The sequence below is a fragment of the Crocuta crocuta genome, unplaced genomic scaffold, assembly GCF_008692635.1.
Source record: "Crocuta crocuta isolate KB4526 unplaced genomic scaffold, BGI_CrCroc_1.0 scaffold48, whole genome shotgun sequence".
NCBI classification, from domain to species: domain Eukaryota; kingdom Metazoa; phylum Chordata; class Mammalia; order Carnivora; family Hyaenidae; genus Crocuta; species Crocuta crocuta.
This window is the reverse complement of record NW_027533089.1, coordinates 9,527,266-9,553,329: the sequence shown is the minus strand read 5'-3', so window position 1 is coordinate 9,553,329 and position 26,064 is coordinate 9,527,266. Positions and strand designations below refer to the sequence as shown.

Here is a 26,064-nt window from a genome sequence, read left to right as displayed (position 1 = left end):
GTTAGCTTTTTTCCCTAGGTTTTTGAGGTTTAAAGTGGGTGGTTATTTGAGACTTTTCTTGATTTTTGATGTAGGCGTTTATTACTTTTCAGCTTATTATCGTAAAACTGCTTTTGTTGTATCTCATAAGTTTTGATATGTTGTGTTTTCGTTTGTCTCCAGGTATTTTTTTCTTTATGCTTTTTTTTGGTGTGTTAAGTAGCATGTTGCTTAATCTCAACATAATTGTGAATTTTCCAGTTTTCTTCTTATAATTGGTTTCTAGTTTCATAATGTAGTGATCCTTAGTTGCATCTCATACAAAGGTTCCTGTGTGCATTTTTATAACTTAAAACGTTAAATATCAGTGGACAACTAAGGATCACTAAATAGTTGAGGAAAGTTGCCTGCATAAAAGTAGAGCCCAAAATAAACAAAAAATGATCCCTAAAGAAATAGATAATGGAAAGGGTTTACTGAGAGCTGAACAAGTATGACTGAAAGAAAGTCTTCTGTTTAGATACATCATTATGATTTGAAGACATCATGGATAAAGGAAGATCCTAAAAACTTCATTAGGGATACCCCAAGGAGTAAAAATCAGATTGGTATCAGATTTTTCATCATCAATGCTGAGTTCTAAATGTAGTATAGGAATATCCTCACTTCTTAGGGAAAATATTTTCAGTATCAAATTCCGTATGTGGGAAATTGTCACTCTGTTTTGAGTTTAGGATTGAGATAGGTTTAGATACTTAAAGGCTCAGAAAATATACATGTTTACATCTTTTAATTGCAAGCCATTGCTTCAGCAAAATAATGTATAACCCAGAAAATAGAGTAAGAAGAGAATCTTGGAAGATAAGGCCTAATGAGTTATCATTGCAGAGTGCTGCAGGAATATGGAGAGCGCTAGAAGCGAGAGTTACCTGTGGAGAAAAGAAGGTTTGAAATTCCTGACAATTTGAAACTGAGAAGAAATAAAGGAATGCATTACTAAGCAATTCCAGTAAAAATAAAAAGTTTTGAATAAGAAAAGTTGTTTAATGAGAGTATGCCATTTAGCTTTGCAGTGATTAATATTTATAGTTTTAATTAGTTAACTACACATTGATTTAATGAAATTAGTGCAATGAGATTGTACAGGATGGAAGTTGGTAATTATAATTTTTTATAAAAACTCAGATCTGAAATAGATGAATTAAAAAGAGAAGTATAACACATTATTTAGAAATATAGAGGTAGCTTCCAGAAGAAATAGCTGAAAGAGTTAAGAAAGCACCTGCTTCTGGAGAACAGGATTGGGATGTGGAAAGGGATAGGTGGGCAACTAATGCATTTGATTTTAAACCTCTCTATGTACATGATTTTTAAAAAGTATACATTGTTAGTTTTTTATGATTTCTAAATCTAAGATGAGAGTAGAGCCAGCCGTTAAGCTGCCTGCTTTATGATTTTTAATCTCTACGTCTGACCCTGGTCCTCTTTGATGTTCTACTTTCAAGGAAGCCTCAGAAAGAATTCAGGCATCCCCAAACTTCGTTTTACTTATACCTTCCTCTAGAGATAAAAAAGAATTCTTTTCCCGTGGCTTTAATGCAGAGCCAAGCTTCAGTAGACTGCTTTCTGCCTGTACCTGGGCCCTACTTTGGCCCTGCGTATCCTTATGAATTTGGCTGTATCCTTGTGTAAGATTTGCCACCAAAGTGTTACTGTTGTGTAGTTACATTGTATCGTTCATATGTGATTCGTTCACACATGTGCTTTTTTCCCCAGAGAAGGGAAGAAATTGTGGAAAAGAGCCTGGGATAGATGGCAGCTTTTGCTTTTTAAGAGATGAGATTGGTCAGGACCTGTGACAGATAAAAGATTAGGATAGCAGCAGAATTAGGTATTTTCTTTCTTTTTTTCTCTTAGTAGTGCCTGTCATTTCCTGTGATTGTGTACTCTTTTGACTTTGTGGATTGGGGTGAGTCAGAGAAGAGAGGAGTGCTCTATTGAGGGGTGGCAGTGCAAAGTGGAATAGTTTTCCTTCCTTTACTTCCTTTGCTGCCAAGTAGAACTTCGTGGGCTGAAGAGTAGTGGCAGGGGTACTAGAGACACGATTGTGGTGGATCAGTCGTGGCTGATTGGGTTATCTGAGGAGAGGAGGGAAACTCAGCAGCGCAGGAGAGGGATAAAAGTTCCTCCTGGGGGGACGAGTCCTATAGTGGGTGGTGGCGTTTAACTCTTTAGAGATTGCCTTTAATTAAATTGCCAGTTATTACTGGTATTTTATTGATTATTTATTGTGTTCCTAATACATTCTGGGCACTCTGCAAAGTTCTGGGAAAGTAATAGTAAGCAAAATGGGACAGTTTTTTTCCCCTCTCAGAATATAAACTGTTGAGAGAGCAGGGAATAGGTGAAGATAAGTAAATAGGCAAATGGAGCACAGTGAGAAGTATAATATGGGAGAACTGTTGCATACCCCAAGACAGCATCTAGCCTAAACTTGGTGGGTGGGTTGAATCAGGAAAGGGGCCTTAAGTGGAAAGCCTAGCGGAGCCTTTCCTACCAAAATCTTGGGCCCTGAAGATAGGGACCTTGACTGTCCTATTCACCAGGTCTAGAACAGATACTCATTAAATATTTATCGAAGGAAAAATAATGTATCTGAAAGTGAGTTGAATTTCTTGATATTTTTTCCTCCTTTTTTTGAGAAATTATGCTGTATCAAGTCCTTAACCCATGTTTTTTAACCCTGGCTTCATTAAAGTCCTCAGAGATGTTTGCAGATGGATGATATCAAGTGTCTTTGTGAGTTCCCTTGGAATATTCATATAGTTTTCCTTTTAGCTGGGGGAATAAATTGGGGAAGAAGAAAGGCTTCATTTTTGAATTAAGAATCCAGTCCCCAAGTTTTTGAGTTAGGGTGTTATTTATCGTGGGAGTAGTAAACTAAGAAAGAAGTAGCTTGAACCCCTGGTCTCCCATTTGGTTTCAAGGGAGGAAACTTCGTTTGTCCAGGCATTGTCTGTCAAGATGGATATCTGTAGCAGTGAAGGAAAAAATGCTTCTCTAAATAGTATTATAGATAGAAATACTCTATGTGTGTGTTGTCAAATAGTAAAAACAGATAGCAAATAATGATTGTGGTTATGACCATTCTTGAAATGTGATTTGATTCTTGCTACGTTGTCATCTGTATTTGTTGTGAAAAGCTGATGTATTGAGTCAGACCTTAATAACAGAAAAAAGTGTACATCATCCCAAGTCTGCAGCCAGGATGTATGTAGTTTCCCCGGTTCCCAGATATCCAGTCTCATTTATCAATTGTCTTAACATACTGACTTGAAAGTATTTAATATGTGTCCTTGTAAAATATATGGTATTATATATTCATGTTTTCACTTTGCATAAATGATAATTGTGCTATAAATCTTGTTCTGTTTCTGTTTTCAACAACATATTTGCAGGATCTTTCCATGTCATATGTATGCTGGACTTCCAAGATTATAAAATATTCTATATTTCCTAGTTATATGTCAATTTTTACATTTTATTTTTAGGTCTTTAATCCATCTGTAATTCACCTTTTTGTGTACTGTGAATTAGGAGTGCAACTTCTCCATTAAGTGAATCAGTTTCCCCAGCACTCTAAATAATATGTTCTTTCTTTACGGATTTGTGGTGTCACTTTTGTCATAATATCTATCCACTTCCCATAAGTGAAACTGTTTTGGAGATGCCTATTATGTTGTAATGATCTCCTTGTCTATTTCTTACATGTACAGAACAGTTTTCTCTGGAATATGTCACAGTATCTGGTAGGGCAAATCTTCCCTTTGTTGTTCCTTTTAAAAGTTGACCTTGGACGCCTGGGTGATTCAGTTGGTCAAACTCTGATTTAGGCCCAGGTTATGATCTCCCAGTTCGTGAGTTCAAGCCCCACGTTGGGCTCTGTGCTGACAACTCAGAGCCTGCTTTGGATTCTGAATTCTCTCTTTCTCTCTCTCTTTCTCTCTCTCTCTCTCTCTCTCTCTCTCTCCTTTCCCCTTTCGTGCTCTGTCTCTTTCAAAAATGAATAAACATTTAAAAAATTTTTAAGAAGTTGACTTAACTATTCTGTGGATTTTTAGGGTTTTTTTTTCCTTTTTATAAAACATTTAACCTCAGAAAATCCTGTTGAAATTAATTGGAACTGCACTGAATTTATACACTAAAGATTATCTGCCAGATACCATGAAATTTAACTTATACAAACTCCATCTGGGAGAAGCAACGGTGTTATAGACACTCTTAACGTCCTATAAAATGAAAAGACATGGACTGCATGTTTAATGGGTGTTGGGAAGAACAGAGTATCTTATATAACCCAGTAGCAGAGGTTGGCAGTACAGAGCTTAAGAAAAGGGCATGCAGGGGCACCTCAGTAGCTCAGTTGGTTAAGCATTTGACTTCTGCTCAGGTCACGATCTCACAGTTTGGGAGTTTGAGCCTCAGTTCGGACTCTGTGCTGACAGCTCAGAGCCTGGAGCCTGCTTCAGATTCTGTATCTCCCCCTCTCTCTGCTTATCTCCTGCTTGCACTTTGTCTGTCTCTCTCAAAAATAAAAATAAACATTAAAAAAAATTTTTTTAAAAAGAAATGAGCCAACTCCTTTATTTATGTTTTCCATTTAAGTTTTCTCTGTTCTGACTTCTTAAACAGCAAGGTAGCCTAGCCTGGATACAAGAGGAGAGTTAGAGCTTTGTAGCTACTGACCAGAGTCAACTGATCACCAATGCGTACTTAATTCCATAATCAAAAAGTCTTTGTTGGGACACCTGCGTGGCTCAGTCAGTAAAGTGTCTGACTCTTGATCTCACGGTCATGAGTTCAAGCCCTCCATTGGACTCCATGCTGGGCATGGATCCTACTTAAAAAAAGAAAAAAAAAAGTCTTTGTCATGACACTTTTATAATGTACGAGCTGGGAAAAACATTTCCAGCATGTATAACAAAGTTATTATTCATAATATATAAGATGCTCTTATAAAAAAAAAATTTTTTTAATGTTTTTATTTATTTCTGAGAGAGAGACCGTGTGAGCAGGGGAGGGTCAAAGAGAGAGGGAGATACAGAACCTGAAGCAGACTCCAGGCTCTGAGCTAGCTGTCAGCACAGAGCCTGATGCGGGGCTTCAACCCATGAACCATGAGATCATGATGTGAGCCGAAGTTGGACGCTTAACTGACTAAGCCACCCAGGTGCTCCAAGATGCTCTTAAGTCATTATGAAAAAGATGAACATTTCACTTTAAAAAAAAGGCAGAGAATATCTGCTGTTTCCAGAAGACCTACAAATTAGCAAACCTATGGAAAAAATCCTTCTCTAATAATAATGGAACTGTAGGTTGAAATATTGTGTTTGTGTATGTGTGTGTTGTCAAATAGCAAAAGGATAATACTGTTGGTGAAGGTATGGGCCTTTAAGTACTGTTCTGGTAGTGTCAGTGAGTGTAAATTAGTAACTTTTTTGGAGATTCATTTGATAATATCAATTAAAATATATACATAATGTAGGTTGGAGAATGGGATGTTTAAATGAAATAGTTTTGGCCATGAGATAGTAATTGAAACTAGATGGTCACTACCTAATGGTCTGTTTTAATTGTTTGTCTGCTCTTATATATGTTTGTAATTTTCTACAGCAAAAAGGAAAAATGTGTATATACTTTGATATATAGAAGTAAGTATTCTTTTTTTATTACAGATTTTTCTTTAATGTTTGTTTATTTTTGAGAGTAAGGGTGGGGCAGAGAGAGAGGGGATAGAGGATCCAAAGCAGGCTCTGCACTGAAAGCAGACAGCTCAACGTTGGGCTTGAACTCAGCAAATCACAAGACCATGACCTGAGCCAAAGTCAGACACTTAACCAACTGAGCCATTGAGGCACCCTGATATTTAATTATTCTTTGTGAGTCTATCCCATGTGGTAATAGGAACACTTAAAAAATAAAATGTAAAAGGATGAGCTTTATATTGCTTTAATAGTAAAACCTTGGAAACATACTAAATGTTCCTCATCTGGGTAGTTGGAAGGTAGTTTAGCATTTAAAGAAAAAATTATTTTACATACTTTTTTTTTTATACTTACACAGATGGACATTGTATTGTGCAAGATACATTAATTGTGTGAGAAAAGTTACAGAACAGTNTATTTTACATACTTTTTTTTTATACTTACACAGATGGACATTGTATTGTGCAAGATACATTGTGTGAGAAAAGTTACAGAACAGCTATATTCCACTTCTTTATATGAATTATGTCTATATATGTGATGTGTATATATATGTGTGTGTGTGAGTGAAAAGTCAGAATAACAATTCTTTTGTGGGAGGAAGTAGCGTGGGGAATTTTTACTTTTCACTCTTTCTGTATTATTTATCTTACCATCTTAAGATTACCTTTATAATCAGAAAGGAAATAATAAATTCTAAAATTAGAAAAATTGCTTCTAATAAAGGTCACCTTCTAGAGAGGAGGGAAGTAATCAGTGACAGTAATGAGGGAAATAACCTTGGGAAGGATAAGTGTACAATGTCTATTCTAGTTACGTTTCAGTTGTGCTGTTATGGGTCATTGGCTTTTCTTTCTTGCTTTATTTTTTTGTAAAGTTTCTTTGGGCAGAAAATTTAAAAAAGAGGATAATACTTTTTTATAAATACCTGTTAATGCAATTTTATATATGACATAGTCTTCATGTTTATATGAGTAAAAAGATTAGTGTGTATTTGCTGTAGAAAGTGAATTAGATTCCATTGTTTATTCAGAACAAAACAGATTATATGTGCACACAGTTTTAGAAGTTTAATCTTTAAGTATAGATTTCCCTTGAATTGACCTTAAACTGTATAAATTCTGTATAACCTTTCTGCCTTTTATATATCATGCCCTTTGCAGAGCATCGAGGATACAACTGTGAATAAGAGTAAGACACATTCCTTGTTTCTGATGGAGTGTTCGGATGAGGGAATGGTGATGTGTGTTATAGTGGGCTGAAGACTAAGTGGGGAAGACTATAGTAGAGTAAAGAGTGTCAAACTTTCCTCCAGAGGTTTGGCTGTGAATGGGAGGAATGAAGTAGGAGGAAGTGATGGAAGAGAGAGGGAGCTCAAGGAATCAAGGGAATTTTAGTTGTTCTCTTTTCCCTTAAAGATCCTTACATTTTAAGAGTAAGATGAGAGACCATTGTGAAAAAGAATTTGTTGAAGCAATAGCACAGCATATAAAACTTGTGTGGGAATGTTTGTGGTTTTGAATTTTGTATATTTTCCAGCCTAGAATTCTAAGATTCTAGGTCCCATTAGCCACCTTGGCATTCTTTTGAAGTCATTTTCCACCTATAATTATGTTGCTCAGGCTTTGGTTAGTTTCTTTAACTTAAGGAAAGCAAAATCCCTCAAGTGACCACTGGGTTTATAGTTTTCCAGAAAGTTGCTTGCTGATAGAGTCATTTTCCTGTTACGATTTGAAGGCATTAAATTGTTTTAGTGTTTGGAGAAAGAAGGTTCTCAGCCTGGCATTGAGCATTCCAATTGGTAAAATGAATGACAGTGATTCATTCTCCATTTTTACTTCTCTCTAGCCCTCATCTTATCAGACACTAAAGCATTTTAAATCACACACACACGCACACACACACACACACACACCCCTTTTTAAAGTTTATTTTGAGAGAGAGAGTGCAAGCAGGGTAGGAGCAGAGAGAGAGAATCCCAAGCAAGCTCTTCAGAGGAGAGCCCGATGTTGGGCTTGAACTCATGAACCATAAGATTATGACCTGAGCAGAAACCAAGAGCCAGAGGCTTAACTGACTGAGCCACCGAGGCACCCCAGTGTTTTAACCCCATAATCATCACACTAAATGCCTTTTCCTCACAGCTGTCAATGGCAATAATATATGGCAGCATATATTTTTTTAGAGCATGGTTCTCACTGTGTGATCCATGGATCCTTACAGGAGTCTGCAGGGTCAAAATAATTTTCACAATACTTAGGTATTATTTACCTTTCTCACCGTGTTGACATCTGTACAGATGGTGTGAAAATAATGTTTGGTTAATCTCCTGCGTGCCTTACTGTGAAACAAGGCAGTGTATTCATTGTTGAGCACTAACAGTAAATATACGCACAGAGAAAACCATATTTCACCAAAGAACATTCTTGATGAAACCATCAAGATTGTTTTTACTAAATTTTACCTTTGAGTTTAGATTTTTAATGCCATGTGTGATGAAGTAGGAGGTATATGTAAAGTATTTATGTCATTGTCTGAGTTTCCCACTGAACTAGCAGTTTTTTCATAGAACATCATTGTTACTTGAAACAATAACTAACTTGGGTATATAGTAGATCTGTCTTTGCGGTTATATACTACACTTATATTTACTTTCTTACTACCATTTTGGTTTTCTTCATTTATTCCTGTGGGTTGATGTTACCATCCGGTGTCATCTAGTCTCTTTAATACAGTTTTGTTCCCACCACCTCCATTGTGCTGTTTTTGTCAACTATATTACATTTTCTGTATGTTATAGGCCTAACAATACAGTTATACACACAGTTGTTTCATATACCTGAGGTAGAAGAAATATGCATTTATACTGTTTTTTATAATTGCTTAATTACTTTTACACACGTTTTTGTTGTTGTTTTTGGTGGTGGTGATGGTGGTGGTGGTGGTGTGTGTGTGTATTTGAATTTCCACTTTGGTTTACTTGCTTTCAACCTTAAGAACTTGTTTGTTATTTTTTGTAAGGTGGCTCTGCCAGCAACAAATTCTCTCAGTTTTTGTTTATCTGAAACATCTTTATTTTGCCTTCATTTTTGAAAGTCAGTTTTGTTGTGTATTAAGATTCTTGGTTGACGGTTTTGTCTTCCATCACTCACTGCCTTCTGGCCTTGTTTTTTTTTTTTTTTTAATTAAAAAAATTTATTGGGGGCACCTGGGTGGCTCAGTCAGTTAAGCGTCCAACTCCACCTCAGGTCATGATCTCACAGTTGTGAGTTCAAGCCCCGTGTCAGGTTCTGTGCTGACAGCTCAGAGCCTGGAGCCTGCTTCAGATTCTTTCTCTCTCTGCCCCTCCCCCGCTCACTCTCTGTCTCTCAAAATAAAATAAAGACATACAAAAATTTAAAAATAAAAAAAAATTAATATTTTTGAGAGAGACAGAGTGCAAGTGGAGTTGAGAGAAAGAGAGAGATAGAGAGGGAAGGAGGGAGGGAGGGAGACGGGAGACACAGAATCTGAAGCAGGTCCAGGATCTGAGCTATCAGCACAGAGCCTGATGGTGGGGCTCAAACTCACAGACTTCGAGATCATGACCTGAGTTGAGGTCAACTGACTGAGCCACCCAGGCGCTTCTGGTCTTCATGGGTTTCTGATTAACTTCTGATAAGTTAATCTTACTGGGGCTTCCTTGTACACAATGAGTTATTTTTCTTTCTGTTTTTCAGCATTTTTATTGTGTTAAATCCCAGTATAGATGTTTGCATGTGTCCTATTTGGAGTTTGTTGAACTTCTTGGATATGTGTATTAATGGTTTTCAGCAAATTTGGGAAGATCTTAATCCTTATTCCTTTGGATATCTGTAAAATGTAATGTGTCTTTCGTTACTGGAGGGGAAGTGGCTGGGGAGGGGGTGGGTTAAATAATAGGTATCAAGAAGGGTACTTGTGAAGGACTGGGTGTTATATGTAAGTGATGAATTACTAAATTCTATACCTGAAACTAAGATTACACTGTATATTTAAATAATTGGAATTTAAATTACTCGAAAAAATGTATATTTTTCAAATTGAAGCTCTGTATGTACCCTTTTTAACACTAATTCTCTGTACTGACCTCCTCTCAGCCTCAGGCAACCAGCGTTTATTTTACTCTCTGTCTCTGTGAATTTGATACTCTAGTTACATCTTATAAGTGGAATTATGCAATATTTATTTTTTTGTTTGGATTATTTTGTTTAGCATAGTGTCTTCAAGGTTCATCCATGTTGTAGCTGATGACAGAATTTCCTAGAATTTGTGTATTCTTAGGTATTGAAATTAGGTAGTCCCAATTACTAGGAATTGAAGCATGTTTTTTCTTCCCCAATTGTTTTATTCTTGCTTCACTTTTATACTTTCTACTTTTGAATTATTGCCTGTCTAGTTTTATGCATTGTTGTATGTATGCCTCTTGTAAAACCTCTAAATTGAGAAAGTGAAACCAAATAAACATTGCTTTGTTACCTTTGAGAAAAGTTGATAGTGGTTATGCTGTTTATGGAATAGCTAACATATAAATTGTAATGTAATTTTAGAATACATAATTTTGGGTTTTTTTGCTTAAAAATGTAAATGATGTTATCTCTCATTTGAGTATGATTTTGTGAAATTGGTGACTCTCATTTTTTTTTATACTCCTAGTCTGTATATTTGAGGGACTGTGACACATTCGGTCGATAAATAAAACTTAATTCAATAGTGGTTCCCTGTAAGGAGGTCATGACTGCTTCACCAGTGAGTTGAATATACCCAGCTGCCCCAGAGTCACTGGTTAGTGTGTTTTAACTACATGTGGCATAATCATTTTTCTTCTTTTTCAAGTACTTACGAAATTGTGTCACGTAACTTCTTTTAGTTTATCTTAACCAGTGAAGAGATTTAAGGCATCCTTTGCTCATGACCATCGTCTACCCACTTCAACTTAGAACAGTTATTTTGATAATAGCTACCCTGAATATGTGTGGTCTTGGAGTCATTGCTGAATCTTTGCCTCACTAAGGATAGGCACTGAATGAATATTGAGAACAGCTATCATTTTCTTTTAAACTTCCTAGAGAGTATTTGTGATTTGAGGTACTTGCTAGAATTTCCCTCAATTTACAGTTTTTAATAAAATTTTTTGGTTAATATATAGAACATATCATTGGTCTATAAATAAGCTCTACAAGTAAGTTAATCTTGTATATATGATCTTTTATTTCCTAAACAGAGACTCTACAGGGGCAGGTAATTCACTGGTCCACAAGCGGTCTCCTTTACGTCGAAACCAAAAGACCCCAACATCCTTGACCAAGCTGTCTTTACAGGATGGACATAAAGTCAAAAAGCCAGCATGTAAATTTGAAGAGGGTCAGGATGTCCTAGCTAGATGGTCAGATGGCTTGTTTTATCTTGGAACTATCAAAAAGGCAAGTTATCTTTATATATATTCTACTGGGTTTTTTACAATAAACTTTTGATAAATTTGAATTAAAATTTAACCCATATTTTTGACTTAAAAACAAATTACCATAAGTATTCCTCTGTATTTCAGATAAACATATTGAAACAGAGCTGCTTCATCATATTTGAAGACAGTTCTAAATCCTGGGTTCTCTGGAAGGACATTCAAACAGGCAGGTGCTACTATTTCTCTTGAACATGATTTACACTAAAAATTGATATTCTTTAGCCTGTCATTTTCTTTCTCTCTCTCCTTCATTCCTTTGTTCCTTCCTTCCTTCTTTTTTTTTTTTTTAATTAAAGCCTGTCATTTTTAAGTGTTTTCTTTTGAGTACAGTCTATTAGGATAAGTCAAAATCACATTTGAGGAGATGTATTCTTTATACTCTTTAAGAGGTTATACTCTATTTCATAGACTCTGGAAGAAATGGAATTATTCTTGTTAGGGTAGAGGTAGACTAAAGAACAGATGCATCAATGATTGCACATCTGTAAACTATTGTTAGGACCTATGTAATAGCTTTGAAGAAAAATTTTTACTCACTGAGTAACACTTTGGGGTTCAACTTAACTGTTACTTGATTTTATTAGTAAAAGTAACGTAGAGAGGGGCGCCTGGGTGGCTCAGTTGGTTAAGTGCCCGAATTTTGCTTAGGTCATGATATCGCAGTTTGGGAGTTCCAGCTCCACGTTGGGCTCTGTGCTGACAGCTTGGAGCCTGGAGCTTGCTTTGGATTCTGTGTCCCCCTCTTTCTCAGTCCCTTCCCTGCTAATGCTCTGTCTCTCTCTCAAAATGAAATAAACATTAAAAAAAATTTAAAAAGTAATGTAGAGAGCTAATATTTATTGAGAACAGATATTTGCCATATGTTTTGGGGGGAAATTAGACTATATTAAACAGGTTTAGAGTACTAGAAATATTAATAAGAATGATTTGAAATGATGGTTTATGGTTTTTATGTTTAGATGGGAAAAGGAGGCTATATTTGGGTGCAAATAAAAATGAGTACAGGTGTGTCTTGGTTTGGCTATAGATATGTTTCTTGTAGTGTTTTCTATTGTAATAATTCCTGTAATTGCTGTGCGATCTTTGGATCTGTTAAATAAAAATGTTTTTCTAGGTATCTCTCTTATGAAAAGTGATTTATAAACAGTATGAATATTAAAAATCTGAGTATTTTAGCTGCACACTAAAGCCGCACTTTTTAAAATTGAATTAATAGGGCTGCACCAAGTAAGACCTGTGTTTCATAACTCATGGAAAGGAGATCTAAATTTACTTTCCCCAAAGGGTGGATACCTTTCTAAAATATTCAGTGATTGGGTTTTGAATTTGAATCTCAAGTGCAACTCTATGGTAGGTTACTACTGTGTTCTATTTTTTTTTTTAAGTTTATTTATTTTGAGGGTGAGAAGGGGCAGAGAGAATCCCAAGAGGTTTTGCACTGTCAGTGCAGAGCCCTATGTGAGGCTCAAACTCACAAACCATGAGATCATGACTTGAGCCTAAATTAAGACTCGGATGCGTAACTGACTGAGTCACCCAGGTGCCCCTACTGTGTTCTGTTACTTGATTTCATTCTTAATTTTTTTAAAGAATAAGAAAGATTTGGTAAAGGAATTAAAAATGTTCTAATTACCATCTACATAATTAGTACTCAGGGCTTAGGTGGGGGACTCAATAGCTCTTAGTCTAGTAAAATGTCTTTCAAGAGAAACTTTGCAGTTCATTGGGCTGATTAAAATAATAACATTATGTTTTGCATCTGTAATTGAGGAGTCAGTGAGAAAAGGGATAGGAGAAGGATAGGGAGTCTCCAACAGTAGTAATATTGAGCAGATCTTGTTACCCTGCATACCTAATTATCTTCTCTTTTTTAGTTTGTAAATATAGGTCTTTCTCTATGGTAGAACTGAAACGGGTTTCTTTGTATTGTTTTTTTAAATGTTTGTTTATTTTGAGAGAAAGAAAGTGTGAGCGGAGGAGGGGCAGAAAGAGAAGACACAGAATCTGAAGCAGGCTCCAGGCTCTGAGGTGTCAGCACACAGCTTGTGTTAGAAGTGAATGATAAGGGATCTTGCCTGAAAGTGGTTTAAATTATACCCTCTGTCATAAAAGCATGTTAAATTATCAGTGTTGTTAGGCAGCTTAAGTTAAAGGTGGGAAATAGCCTTTTGTAGAGAGTATTTTTCCTGACAAAAAATCATTATGATCTAGGGAATAAACATTGCCAATATGGGGCATCCGCTGAGTCAAAAAAAGTAGGTTTGTTATATGAAATATTTCTTAATTATGACCGTCTTTTAATGCATATTTTAAACATTTCAGGAGCCACTGGAAGTGGGGAAATGGTCTGTACAATATGTCAAGAAGAGTATTCAGAAGCTCCCAATGAAATGGTTATATGTGATAAGTGTGGCCAAGGTAAACATTGATTTCTTACAATCTTGTGGAAAAGTTTTATTACATACGTAATGCTCCTATTGAAGATTAATGATTAAAAATACTTTTTACATTGGTAATTTGAAGCTGTTTTCATAAATTTATTCATCAGTTGTAAATATATTAATGTAGGAGAAGAGAATACTAAAATGCCTTCTTGAAATTGTGTTGCAGTATTTATTAATAAAATAGAATTTGCTTTATGCTTTTTTTGATATTAAGGATATCATCAGTTGTGTCACACACCTCATATTGATTCCAGTGTGATTGATTCAGATGAAAAATGGCTCTGTCGACAGTGTGTTTTTGCAACAACAACAAAGGTATCTTTTAAGTGTTTTGGGCTAAAGCCCTAAATGAATGGAATTTGTAAGGTACTCTCAGCGTAATGATTGTGTATGTTGAAAGTTTATCTGACTGCAGTGAGCAATCAATGCTGGGTAGAAAGAGGTGATGCTTATTGTTTGACTAATGATGCTTAAGTGACTTGCTACTATCCTTGCACTTATTTTCTGATAGTGAGTGGTCTTGGGGCAATAGTTTGAAAAACAACAAAATAAATAAAAATTGTTATTAGTCAAACAGTTTGTGAGATGGTAATAAATTTAGAATGGAAATTTCTACAGAAGTTTCAGAAGCATTTTTATGTTAAAGAATTGTATTTAAAATTTTATCCTGCACTCATTTAAATAACTTTTTCCCTCTAATATAGAGGGGTGGTGCGCTTAAGAAAGGACCAAATGCCAAAGCATTGCAAGTCATGAAGCAGACATTACCCTACAGTGTGGCAGACCTTGAATGGGATGCAGGTCATAAGACCAATGTCCAACAATGTTATTGCTACTGTGGAGGCCCTGGAGAGTAAGTAAATAGTTCTTGGATGCCCTTTAAGTGATTTCTGTTTATATTATGTACTTTATTTTTTTGTTATTGATTGTGGTGTGGGAATGATAGTGAATTGTAAATGCATAGAAGTATCAATAAAGAAAATTAGGGGAGAAAATTAGAAGCTGTAGTTATATTCATCTTTATCATTAAATGTTACCTAAGTAAATTAATCACAGTTCTATCTAAGAAAAGTTTAGAAATTTACCTTTAACTTCTGATCACTGTTTCTAGTTCTGCTCTTTGGAACTAAACAAATACATCTTATCTCTCTTAGGAGTTAAATCTTAAAATATTTCAGTCCAGCAGTCATATTTCCCACTACCATGACTCATACCAGTAGGGGTTTTTTTCCAGGTCAAACTCTCCATTACCACCAGACATTCTTTATGACATGATTTCTCACCTCTGTCTGTTGTTCTCCAGTTTTTGAAAGTTACTCTTGAAATACGGTATTATGATTAGAAAATGCATTGTTTCCAGGAATAGACCCACAGATTATAATTGAGGCTATTAGAGTTCAGAACTGACCCTTCAGTTGTTGCAGGGAGAGATTGTCCCATTATGTTTTTTGGGATTATTTTGGTTTTGTGGTTGTCAACTAATATCTCTAATTCTTTTTTGTACATGCTCATATTAAGGCAAGTTGTGCATCATGTATCTGTACTACATTTAAAAAACATTAGTGAAGTATTTTATATTTCACTGTTTAAATTGTAATGATCGGTTTTTGGTGTCTTTCTTCCTCTCAGACTCCATGTTTCTCTTAAGACAAGGGTGCTGTTTAGGAGAATGCTGGGACATGACTGTTATTAAAATATTATCTGTTCAAATGCATGTATGGAAAATGTCTATAAAGTTTACTGTGACTGGGACATAAGTTGTTCAACGATGAAACATGAATAAATGAATGTGTAAATGAAATAATTTTTAGTTCTTCATTCTGCTGAATCTCTTGATGGAATTTTTATTTGTGATTTGACATTTTTATATTAGTTCTTAGTTTTTGGTCATTTGCAGATTTAAAAAACATTCTGTCTTGTTTCTTTAATTACTTATCAAAGAGATACAGTGAATTGGCATAGAGATTGATCTTTTCCTTTACTCATTTATACCTACCATTTAATTTGAAGTATTACTCAAAATAGGTGGAAATCATCATAGACATTTTATAAGGTGAATCATTCATTGTTCTTTAAGCACCATGACTACATGAACTATGTTTGATACTGCTAGCCACTCTAACTTTAGTAGAGGACCTAGCTAAGTACTTGGAACATAATTAGTATTTATTAGTCTTTCAATGAATGAATAACCTTACTAAGTATCAGTCTTCTTGCCTTTGCATATAATAAGGCTAACAGTTAATGTGGGGCTCACTTGTTGAGCAAAAGAATTATTGGAAGAATAGGCATTATTTGGGTGGCACATAGGATATCCATACCAAAACCATGGACTAACTGAAAAGAGGGTATCTGTAGCTAACGATTCAATTTTAGCTTCTTCAGCTCTCTGAAACAGAACAAAACCTGTCACAAAGCCTCTATACCTGTTAGAGTCTTCGAGTAGATTTATAATTATGTTAGCCAAATTTATAACTTGCTATACTCCATTCCTTTTCATTATAATGGACAAGAATAATGGAAACAGTGTGATGAAGATATAAAGCTGCTTATGCCTGTTTGGTATATGGGGCAAACAGCTGTACACTTCAGTAACCTCTGAAACTGATCTCTCTTAGGGTGTAGAGAGTTGATTTAAAAAAAAAATATCCCAGACTTGTTCTTTGACAGATTCTTTACTAGTGTAGGAACCCAGGCACTTGTTAATTAGAAACAGGAGATGTGTCTTTAAAGAGCTCATAAATTCTCATGAATAAAAGAGAGAAGGGATGAAATCAGTAACCTTTTTGGGAAAGAAAAAATTTAACGCTATATACAGCAGAAATGCCATAGTGTAATCATAACAGTATTTTGTATAATGCCATTTTTGGTTTTGTTTTTAAAACTACCTGCGAACATAGCAATTTTAATTTTAACTTTTTTCTTATAGCTGGTATTTAAAGATGCTACAGTGCTGCAAATGTAAGCAGTGGTTTCATGAGGCTTGTGTGCAATGCCTTCAAAAGCCAATGCTATTTGGAGACAGGTGAGAAGGGCACTTGAATTTTACCAATTGATACATTTTTTAGCTTTTATACTGTAGTTAAGTTTGCTATTGCAGTTTTTTTTTTTTTAATAATTTTTTAAAGTTTATTTATTTTGAGAGAGAGTGCACACAGGAAGGAGAGAGAGGGAATCCCAAGCAGGCTTTGCAGGGTCAGCACAGAGCCCTAAGTGGGGATCAAACCCACAAATCATGAGATCATGACCTGAGCCAAAATCAAGAGTCGGAGGCCTAACTGACGGAGCCACCCAGGTGCCCCTGTTTGAGATTTCTAAAAGTGATTACAACAAAGATTTGTGTAGGAGTCACCTTAGAGGGAAAATATTGAATAATATATTTAAATAATGCATAATTTTATTTATTTATTTTGAGGGGGGCCATTGCAGTGAGGGAGAAGGGGGAGGGAGAGAGAAAGAGAGAGAGAGAGAGAGAGAGAGAGAGAATCTTAAGCAGGTTTCATACTCAGCGTGGAGCCCACTGTGGGGCTCAATCCCATGACCTTGGAATCATGACCTGAGCTGAAACCAAGAGTTGGATGCTTAGCTGAGTGAGCCACCCAGGTGCCCAAATTATGCATAATTTTAAAATGCACATAATTTTTGTGCTTTTAGATGTTATTCTAGAACACTTTTAAGTATTTGATCAGTGATTATATTTGCTCCTTTTGTCCCACATGCTCTAAACTATTCCCATTGGTCTCTTTCTTTAAAGAACCTCAGTGGGATCCTGTGACAAAAAGTTGGAAAAGGCCATAGAACCTTAATACACAAAATTTGCACCTGCGTTCTAAAGAATTTACAAAAGCAGACCGAATGTGCTTTTTGGATTAGGAGAATATGGAGGCAGAGAGCTCTAGGAAGAAAAATGAAAGACAGAGCACTGAATTTGGGATAAAAAACCTGGGTTTAAATGTTGATTTATGTTGCTTGTTACTAATTTTTAGAATTTAGGAAGATAAACTTCTCTCCTTTTATTTTACCAGATTGTTTTGAGCATTGAATATAAAATTGGATGTGAGGGCTGTCGTCACAATTTGTGTTACACACAAGCTATTAGTAAAGTGTGTATATGAATCTGTGTGTGAACTCTGAATGTCTCCTGTGGTTAAAAAAAATTACTTTTGCTCCCCATATATGAACTGTTTCATTATTTGTTGTTACTGGAAAAGAAATTCTTTAAATCACAGTGTCTTAATTCAAATTAGATTTTGCTTTGTGTTTCAGTCATCTGTTGTAGGATATATACTTGCTAAATATTAGCTTTAAATGTTAAATATTGTTGAATATGTATACCCTTGATCACTCACTATACAACTTTTCTTTTTTCCGTAGGTTTTATACATTTATTTGCTCTGTCTGCAGTTCTGGACCAGAATACCTCAAACGTCTACCATTACAGTGGTAAGTATGGACATTTCTGTTAAGGAACAAAAAAGGGCCATATTCTTAAACTTAATAGGATGAAATGTTCTGTATACATTAACTTGGTTTAAATAAAAATTTTTCTTTATGTCTAGCTTTATCCTTAAATCTGAGTTCATCTTCACTAAAGATTGTCTAGTCTTATTGCCGAAATAATAAGGTCATTTATTTTCTGATCCATAAAATGTGACTACATATCTTCCAGATTTTCAAAATTCTTATTTACATTTTTAATTCATTTGGGACTTAGATGAGAGAGGTCTTATCCCAGATATGCCAGTTTCTGCTTTAGTGTAATTCTTGGGCATGGGAAGTATGATGAATTTTGGAGATTTACTGATAAAATACTTTTAGTAAGTATTAGAAACTTTTATTTAATGCTTATGTATTTTAGGAAAAGATAAGATTTAACTCATGAATCAGATAAAGTCTGTTAAAGTATGGTCTTTGCTATGGCTTATATGTAAGTGAAATGTAAAATTTTTATTGTAAGTTATTTTTTCTTAAAGTTACATCCTCTTTGAATGTATTTTAGAGATTATCCAGATATCTTTTACTTTATATTAACTACTTAGTATAGTAAATGTTTAATGTTTTCCTGTTATTTTCATATGTAATGATTTATTATATTGTGAATATGACTTATGATACTGACCTTCTGCTAACCTAAATGCTTCACTTTAGATTTTTTAATTGCTGTTTTTATTTGTAAAAATATGATTTCTTAACCATAACCAAAAACACTGTTTTTGTATATTTTGATTATTTTTGGATTTCAGGGTAGATATAGCACACCTATGCCTTTACAACCTAAGTGTTATTCACAAGAAGAAATACTTTGATTCTGAACTTGAGCTTATGACATACATTAATGAAAACTGGGATAGATTGCATCCTGGAGAGGTAAGTGGTCTTAGAGCTAACTTGATTAGCTACTTGATATCTTTTGTATTGTTTTGTTTTTGTTAAAAGCAGCCAAGATACATGTATAAGTCATACATCTACAGTAGAATTTTATTTTTAGTTCAGGGAGAAATAACTTTGATGAGGATATGAAGACCAGCCCTCTCATCCTCCTGTTGCATGTTTACTCAGGGAAAAATGTAGGAGGAAGTAAATTACTTGAGTCTTCCATTTTCTGAAGTGAGAATCGTTGTAAAGATAGAAGGGAGGGAGAAATCCTTATTATTGTGTATCTTACTTATGGTTCCTCCTTAGGAAAAATTACAGCTTTTTAAAAGTTTCTGTAAACTTAGGTATGTTAACTAACATTCTTCTTTCCTTTCTTGTTGGTACTCTCTTATATAGCTTTGATTTCCAGGAATGGGGGGAGGGGGAGTAATAGTGTTAGAATATGAATTAGGGAGTGAAGCTCTCTGAGTTGGAGGTTATCCCTCTCATTCTGACATCTCATTTTGCCTTTCATTTGCAAACTTATGCTGGTTTACAGAGTCTTTTTAAAAAACGGTATAAAAGTTACTGTATGTTCATTGAAGAAGATTTTGACACAATAGGCGAGCAGGAAGAAGAAAGTAACTAAAATAACTTTAGTAGATACCTTGTTTTTAGCAGTTATTTAAAATTATTAAAATAAGGATATTGGGGCACCTGGGTGGCTCAGTTGGTTAAGTGTCCAACTTTTGATCTCAGCTCAGGTCTTGATCTCAGGGTCGTGAGTTCAAGCCCTGTGTTGGGCTCTGTGCTGGGCATGAAGCCAGTTTAAGAGAAAAAAAAAAATCTATATCAATATTCATATAGATATAAATAGTAACTACTCTTAGCTTAAGTAAAAATTTTGTTTTATAATATGTGGAATTAGATGTGTAAATTTTAGTCATACATCACTTTTTGAGGTAAAAAATTGTGTAAACCAGAAGTTTCAGAAGAATTTCTGCTTTGTAGCTTTTAGACATGAGGCAGTTTATAAAAGGTTCAAATACCTGCAGAATATTTAGATTTTAAAAATCAGACATACCATTCAAACCAATGGAACCAAGATGTTTTGAGTGTTAGAAGTTGGAATATAATGCTGTTTTCTTTTACATGCTTTTTCTGGATGAAATTTGAGAGGAAAGGAGTGACTTGTAAATTTGATAAATTTTAATAAACTGATGAGTAATAAAAAGAAACAAGTATAAGGCACTAGCAACTATAGTGTTCATTATAGTCATCTTAATATTTAAAGCTTTAATGCATTCTTTTAAAATGCTTTCTTTCTAGCTATGGTTGTTTCAGCACTTCTTATGCAGATACATCTGTATTCTTAGTACATTTTATGTTTCATATGATTAAATTCTGTAGTGGTTACTTCATGTAGATAGTGGGCACACATAAAACCTCAAGTTATTTTATTTCAAAATGCTTTTATTAAAATAAAAATTGATGTATATATTTTATTCAAGAGGCTGAAAATAGAGAACAGTAAAAATCACAATTAGTGTATTAAAAAATTTTTTTTTTAATTTGAGAGAGAAAGAGAATCCCAAGCAGTCTCCATGCTCAGCATGGAGCCTGTAGTTGGGCTTGATCTAACAACCATGAGATCATGACGTGCGGTAAAATCAGGAGTTGGATGCTTAACCGATTGAGAGCCACCCAGGTGTCCCTAGTCTGTTTTAAGAAAGGAGTTCAGTTTATGAATTGCATGTGTCTGAGTTCTAGCTCCTATAGCCCAGTTCTGATACATATTAAAAAATTATTTCATTAGGAGATGGATATTTTCCTTTGCTGTAGCTTATGGGGTAATGTCTTAGAAATAAGAAATTTCAATTTCTTATTCTTTGCAAATATGGACATTTCTTAGTGTTTTGTGAAATTTAAAAATTAAGAGGAATAGGGGTGCCTGGCAGTCTCATTCAGTAGAGCATGCAGCTCTTGATCTCGGGGTTATATGTTTGAGCTCCACATTGGGTATAGAAATTACTTAAAACTAAAATCTTTCAAAAATAATTAAGGAAAACAGTATACTCTAATAAAACTTTACAACAGAAAAGTTTTACTGTTGTGAGGAGTGTTTCCATTTTTTGAAGCCCTTTAATTTATTATAAGAACAAGTGGCTTTCTGATCATTTCTCATTGCTTTTTCTCTGCATTAAAACAAAATATTGAGACTTAGATTAGTCATTCCATCCTCCTATATTTACAGATAGAAGTTCAGCTTTTAATTTTCTGTATTAATCTTTTATATCTTTATATTGTCACTATAATTGGTTTTGAGAGTGAAATTTTAATAATAGAGACTAACATATATGTCAGCCTGTAACATGTATTCAATAATTTTCATTTAGTTTGCTTTTCATATTTGTGATAATAGAAACAAAGATAATACAAATAATGAGTTATTCTGGATTATTAAAATTGTAAATCTTTGGTTAACTGAAATCAAATTGTAAATTGAGTTTTGTACTAATTCAAATTTAGGTTAACAAAACTTCGTTTTTGTTTATATTTCTGTTAATCATTTTATAAAATAGCATTAATTACTTTGAAAACATGGGAAAATACTGTATGTTGAGTATATTGTTGGTTGAGTACTCAACTCATTTTGAACATCAGTCTTATTATACGTACTCTAGATTATGTTACATTGACAGTTTCTCTAGAAGTTTCTCCTCAAAATTAAAACACAAAAATGGTTGTAATTTTTCTCCCTCCATCTAAGTAAAAGAAAAAATCTTGTGATGACTTGAGAAGTTGATTGAAATTTGTATGACATTTTGTTTATGAATATAAATGGACACACTAGTACCAGGGAGGCACTTATATTTGCCATCCCTGAGCTAAATTTGGACTTAATTTTATATATTATATATGATAACTTTGGTCAAAATTTAATGATATTTCTGTGCTGTTTTGGAAGCCCATTAAGTACTTCAATTTCCAGTTATTTGAAGCAGTCTTAATTGAATCAGTGATGTCTGTTTAGTGTTTTGTACTTCTTTTTTTGTTGTTGTTGTTATAAAGGAAATAATACTGTGGCTTCTTTTATAATAAAAAGAAGTTTCAAAAATATTGAACTTATTTTGAAGAAGAATTAATTTTGGGGGGAGAGTGTATCCTTTTATACTGAAAGGCAAATTTAACATTTATATATCATGCTTTTTCCTTAGTTGATTATTTCACGATTGAAAACAGAAGCTGAAACTTTAACAACATATCAGATCATAATGATAGTTCTATATCATGTTTCCTTATGTGATTTTTTTTTTACACGTCTTTGAGACTTCATATAGACTGAATGTAGCCATTTGAGAAACCACTGTTTTGTAATGTTTGCTTTGAGAGTAAAAATATGTAATACAACATTTGAGATCCCAAATAAAGGTAGCTTAAGGCTTTTATTTAGAATGAGGAGTTAACTTGTACTAGATTGCTTTTGGAGTTAAAATGAAATATTCATACTTTATAGAATCTGCTTATTATTATTTGTCTTTAATTCCTAATGTAATCTAAAATTCTAGTTCTGTAAGGGCAGCCTCCTTTTCTGTTAACTGTGGTCTTAAATTTTTAAAAAACGAAAGATTGATAGCAGAACAATATATTGAGTGCTTCTTTATTTCTAAAGAATGTAGGGAGAAAGGCATAAATACAACATCTCAGATGAAATGCTATGGCAGAAATGATATTTTGGCTAGAGAAAAATGTATTATAGAGGTGGTATTGGATTTTAAGTGAAAATCATAAGAAATATGATTAATAACAATACTTGGGGTTTTGAGTGTTTTATGTTAGCATACACTGTACAGGTTGGCAAACACTTAAACTGTTTGGCATACGCAGGCGTAGGCAGCATGGAATTCAATACTCATGACTGAAAAATATATTTTACTGAAGGGAAGAGTTACAACTATGCATAATAGTATTTACGTCTATACAGAAATTTACAACCCTGAAAGTTAAAGCCTAGTCTGAAATTAGTGTCTGTGGTAGAAGGAACCAAAATGGTTATTATGTTAACAATATATATTACAAACCTCATGGTCAGATCACAGACCTAGAATATGATGCTCTTTTAATACAGAGTACTTGATTTAAACTATAATATCTGTACTTACTAGTCTTCAAAATAACACAAAGGAAACCGCCCCCCCTTTTTTTGTGTGTGAGAGAGAGAGGGAGGGGGAGAGGGAGAATCTTAAGCAGGTTCCACATTTAGCCACAGGGCTAGATCTCACAATTGTGAGATCATGACCTGAGCTGAAATCACACAGTTGAACGCTCAATCGACTGAACCACACTGGTGTCCAGAAAAGGACCCCATGACCCAATAATGCAAGTTGAAATATATAGTTCTATGCAAAAGAGCTTTGGAGTGCTGAAGGAACTTACACATAAAATTTCTGAGACATCATAGAGAGTAAGTACCAAAACAAAGAAGAGAGAGAGTTTATTCATTATGCTTTTCAAAAAGTGAAAGAGAAGTAGATTTGAGAAATTAGTTTTGTGGTTGTCAGCATAATTATACAGCACATTTTTCAGATATCTGGTTTGTGAATATTTAAAAAGCAGTAAGTAGGGGCGCCTGGATGGCTCAATTGGTTAAGCATCTGACTTCAGCTCAGGTCATGATCTCATGGTTTGTGAATTCTAGCCCCATGTCGGGTTCTGTGCTGACAGCTCAGAGACTGGAGCCTGCTTCACATTCTGTGTCTCCCTCTCTCTCTGCACCTCCCCTGCTCACGCTCTCTCTCTCTCTCTCTCTCTCTCTCTCTCAAAAAGAAAATAAACATTAAAAAATGTTTAAAAAAAATTTTAAGGCAATAGGAAGAACACTGTTTTAATAGAACGTTTCTTTTTTGATGTGGTTAGCCACACTGGTATGTCAAAATGGGTATGGGTATGGTATAGACATTGCATAACTCCATTTCAGATTAGATAATGAAATTTGAACTGTTTAAAATTAAAAATTAAATGGACATGTTACTAATTGAATAATAGAAACAAAAGCAGTCAGTGATTGGAAATATTCTTGAAGGAGATTCTAAGGAGAGTCAGTGTTCTGTCTTTTGGTCTGCCTTCAATTCAAGAAGTATGACAAGAACAAGAGAAAAGATGATCTCAAACACAGACCTGAAAACAAAAGCAAATTAACAGCAGTTATAAAGTTCTGCTTTCTAGGCTTAAATACACAAACATCTGGTTCAGAAGAAGTAGCATATGATAGGGAGCACTTGGATTTGATCAGTTTATCTGATAAGATTTTAGAGTTGGAGTGTCAAGGGAGAGACGAGGAAGAGGATGGAATTAGTTACCCAGAGCTTAATATGAAATAATCATGTAATGTGGCTGCTGAAAACTTTTAACCTAATCTTATACTTAGACATAATCTTATACTTAGACATGACAAGCTGCTGTCAAATATTTGAAGAACTGTCTTGTAAAAGAGGGAATAGAAGAGTTCCAGGAAGGAAAGTTTTGTCCACCTATGGAATGGGCTCCCTCATAGGTGCCTCATCAGCGTTCATCAATGGTAATATTTAACCCAAGGTTGAATGACTGTCAGTACTATTAAAGGGATTGCAGTATTGATGGAACCGTGAATTAGATGGACATCTAGAGTGTCTTTCAAGCTTTAAGGTCTGATTCTGTTATTTCTTCTTTAATAGAAATTCTCTATCATTGGACACTACAGAAATTACGATAAGAGGAAGTGGTATGGTATAGAGGCATGAGCACCAAACTGTCCCATTTCTTTTCTTTTTTTCTAAAAGCACCCAATGCATCAGCACAGTATGAGCTCTCAGTGAATGTTGAATGAATGGACTTTTTGTCACTTGGGTTCAGATTCTAGCTCTCTCACTAATCAGCCATGTGAATTTGAGCACTTCATTTAACCTTTATATCTGTTAACTAATCTGTAAAATAAAGGGAGTTGGAGTAAATGTTTCTGTCTCTTCTGCCTCCAACATTCTATTCGGCAGATTTGTTTTCTCTTTTTACTTGAAGCAGTTTAGAGATTTGAAAGTTTAAATTGGTTAAGACCATGCTGGTAGTAAAAAGTCAACTGTGTTATTCTGGAATTTTTTTTTTTTTAAGTTCTGTGGCTTTAATTGAGAATGGTTCTTCTTTAATGTAGATTTTGTTTGCTATTGGGCCCCAGACTTTAAACTTGGAAGAGGACACAGAAATGACTTTTAAGGGAGCTCTTTTGAAACAAAATAGTATTTTCTAGAATTGAATGTTTAGATTTTAAAATGATTTCTGATGATAAATTACTGAGACATTTTGGGTTTAGGGATGGCTAAAGTCTATAACTTTTATGAAAATAACTCCCCTGCCCCAGTTTCATAGAATTTTTCAAAATTACAGAGATTATGGATTTCCCAGTAGAAGTTTTGGGAAATAAAATGTTATGTTTCTCATTTTTTATCCTCTTTCTTACTAGTATCTATCAGAAGCTATTGATATCTATTAGAATATTTGTTAGAATCAATATATGGATGATATTAAAGGCATTCATTCTGTGTATTATTTCCTCAGATTATGGAATTAAAATAAATTTCGTAACTAATAAAATCCCATTTTTGTAGTGTTTTAACAGTTCTTTCAGACATATCATTTGATTCATAAAATTACTAGTAAAGTAATTAGAGGAGGATTTTTACACCTGTTTATGTTTATATATTTTATTTATTTTTTTAAAATTTATTTTTGAGAGAGAGAGAGAGAGAGAGAACAAACGGGAGGGGCAGAGAGAGAGGGAGACACAGAATCTGAAGCAGACTCCAGGCTCTGTGCTGTTAGCACAGGGCCCGATGAGGGAGATCATGACCTGAGCGGAAGTTGGACGCTTAACTGACTGAGCCACCCAGGCGCCCCTACTCATCTTTTTATAGATAAGAAAACAAGAAGAGATTAAATAGCCTTAGATCATGTAGCTAGTCAGTGAGGACCTGGAATTAGATCTTAGATCTTCTGACTACCAGTCAGT

General features: G+C 34.5%; 1 protein-coding gene across 9 annotated transcripts in view; it reads left to right on the top strand.

The window, feature by feature from the left end:
* The window catches only part of MTF2 (metal response element binding transcription factor 2), a 72,927-nt gene that overhangs the window by 35,177 nt on the left and 11,686 nt on the right, over window positions 1–26,064 (top strand). For 7 of the 9 annotated variants that reach the window (XR_013330692.1, XR_013330691.1, XR_013330693.1 and 4 more), the window contains exons 2-9: window positions 10,987–11,185; window positions 11,311–11,392; window positions 13,549–13,644; window positions 13,885–13,985; window positions 14,375–14,523; window positions 16,600–16,695; window positions 18,045–18,113; window positions 18,914–19,037. Coding sequence is in view for 4 of the 9 variants with exons in the window: in XM_077746001.1 (XP_077602127.1) it covers window positions 10,987–11,185; window positions 11,311–11,392; window positions 13,549–13,644; window positions 13,885–13,985; window positions 14,375–14,523; window positions 16,600–16,695; window positions 18,045–18,113; window positions 18,914–19,037 (916 nt within the window). In the remaining 5 variants the exon portion in view is untranslated. Of the gene's footprint in view, window positions 1–10,986; window positions 11,186–11,310; window positions 11,397–13,548; window positions 13,645–13,884; window positions 13,986–14,374; window positions 14,524–16,599; window positions 16,696–18,044; window positions 18,114–18,913; window positions 19,038–26,064 lie in introns of those variants that run through there. The other 2 variants (XR_013330695.1, XR_013330694.1) reach the window with 2 other exon arrangements.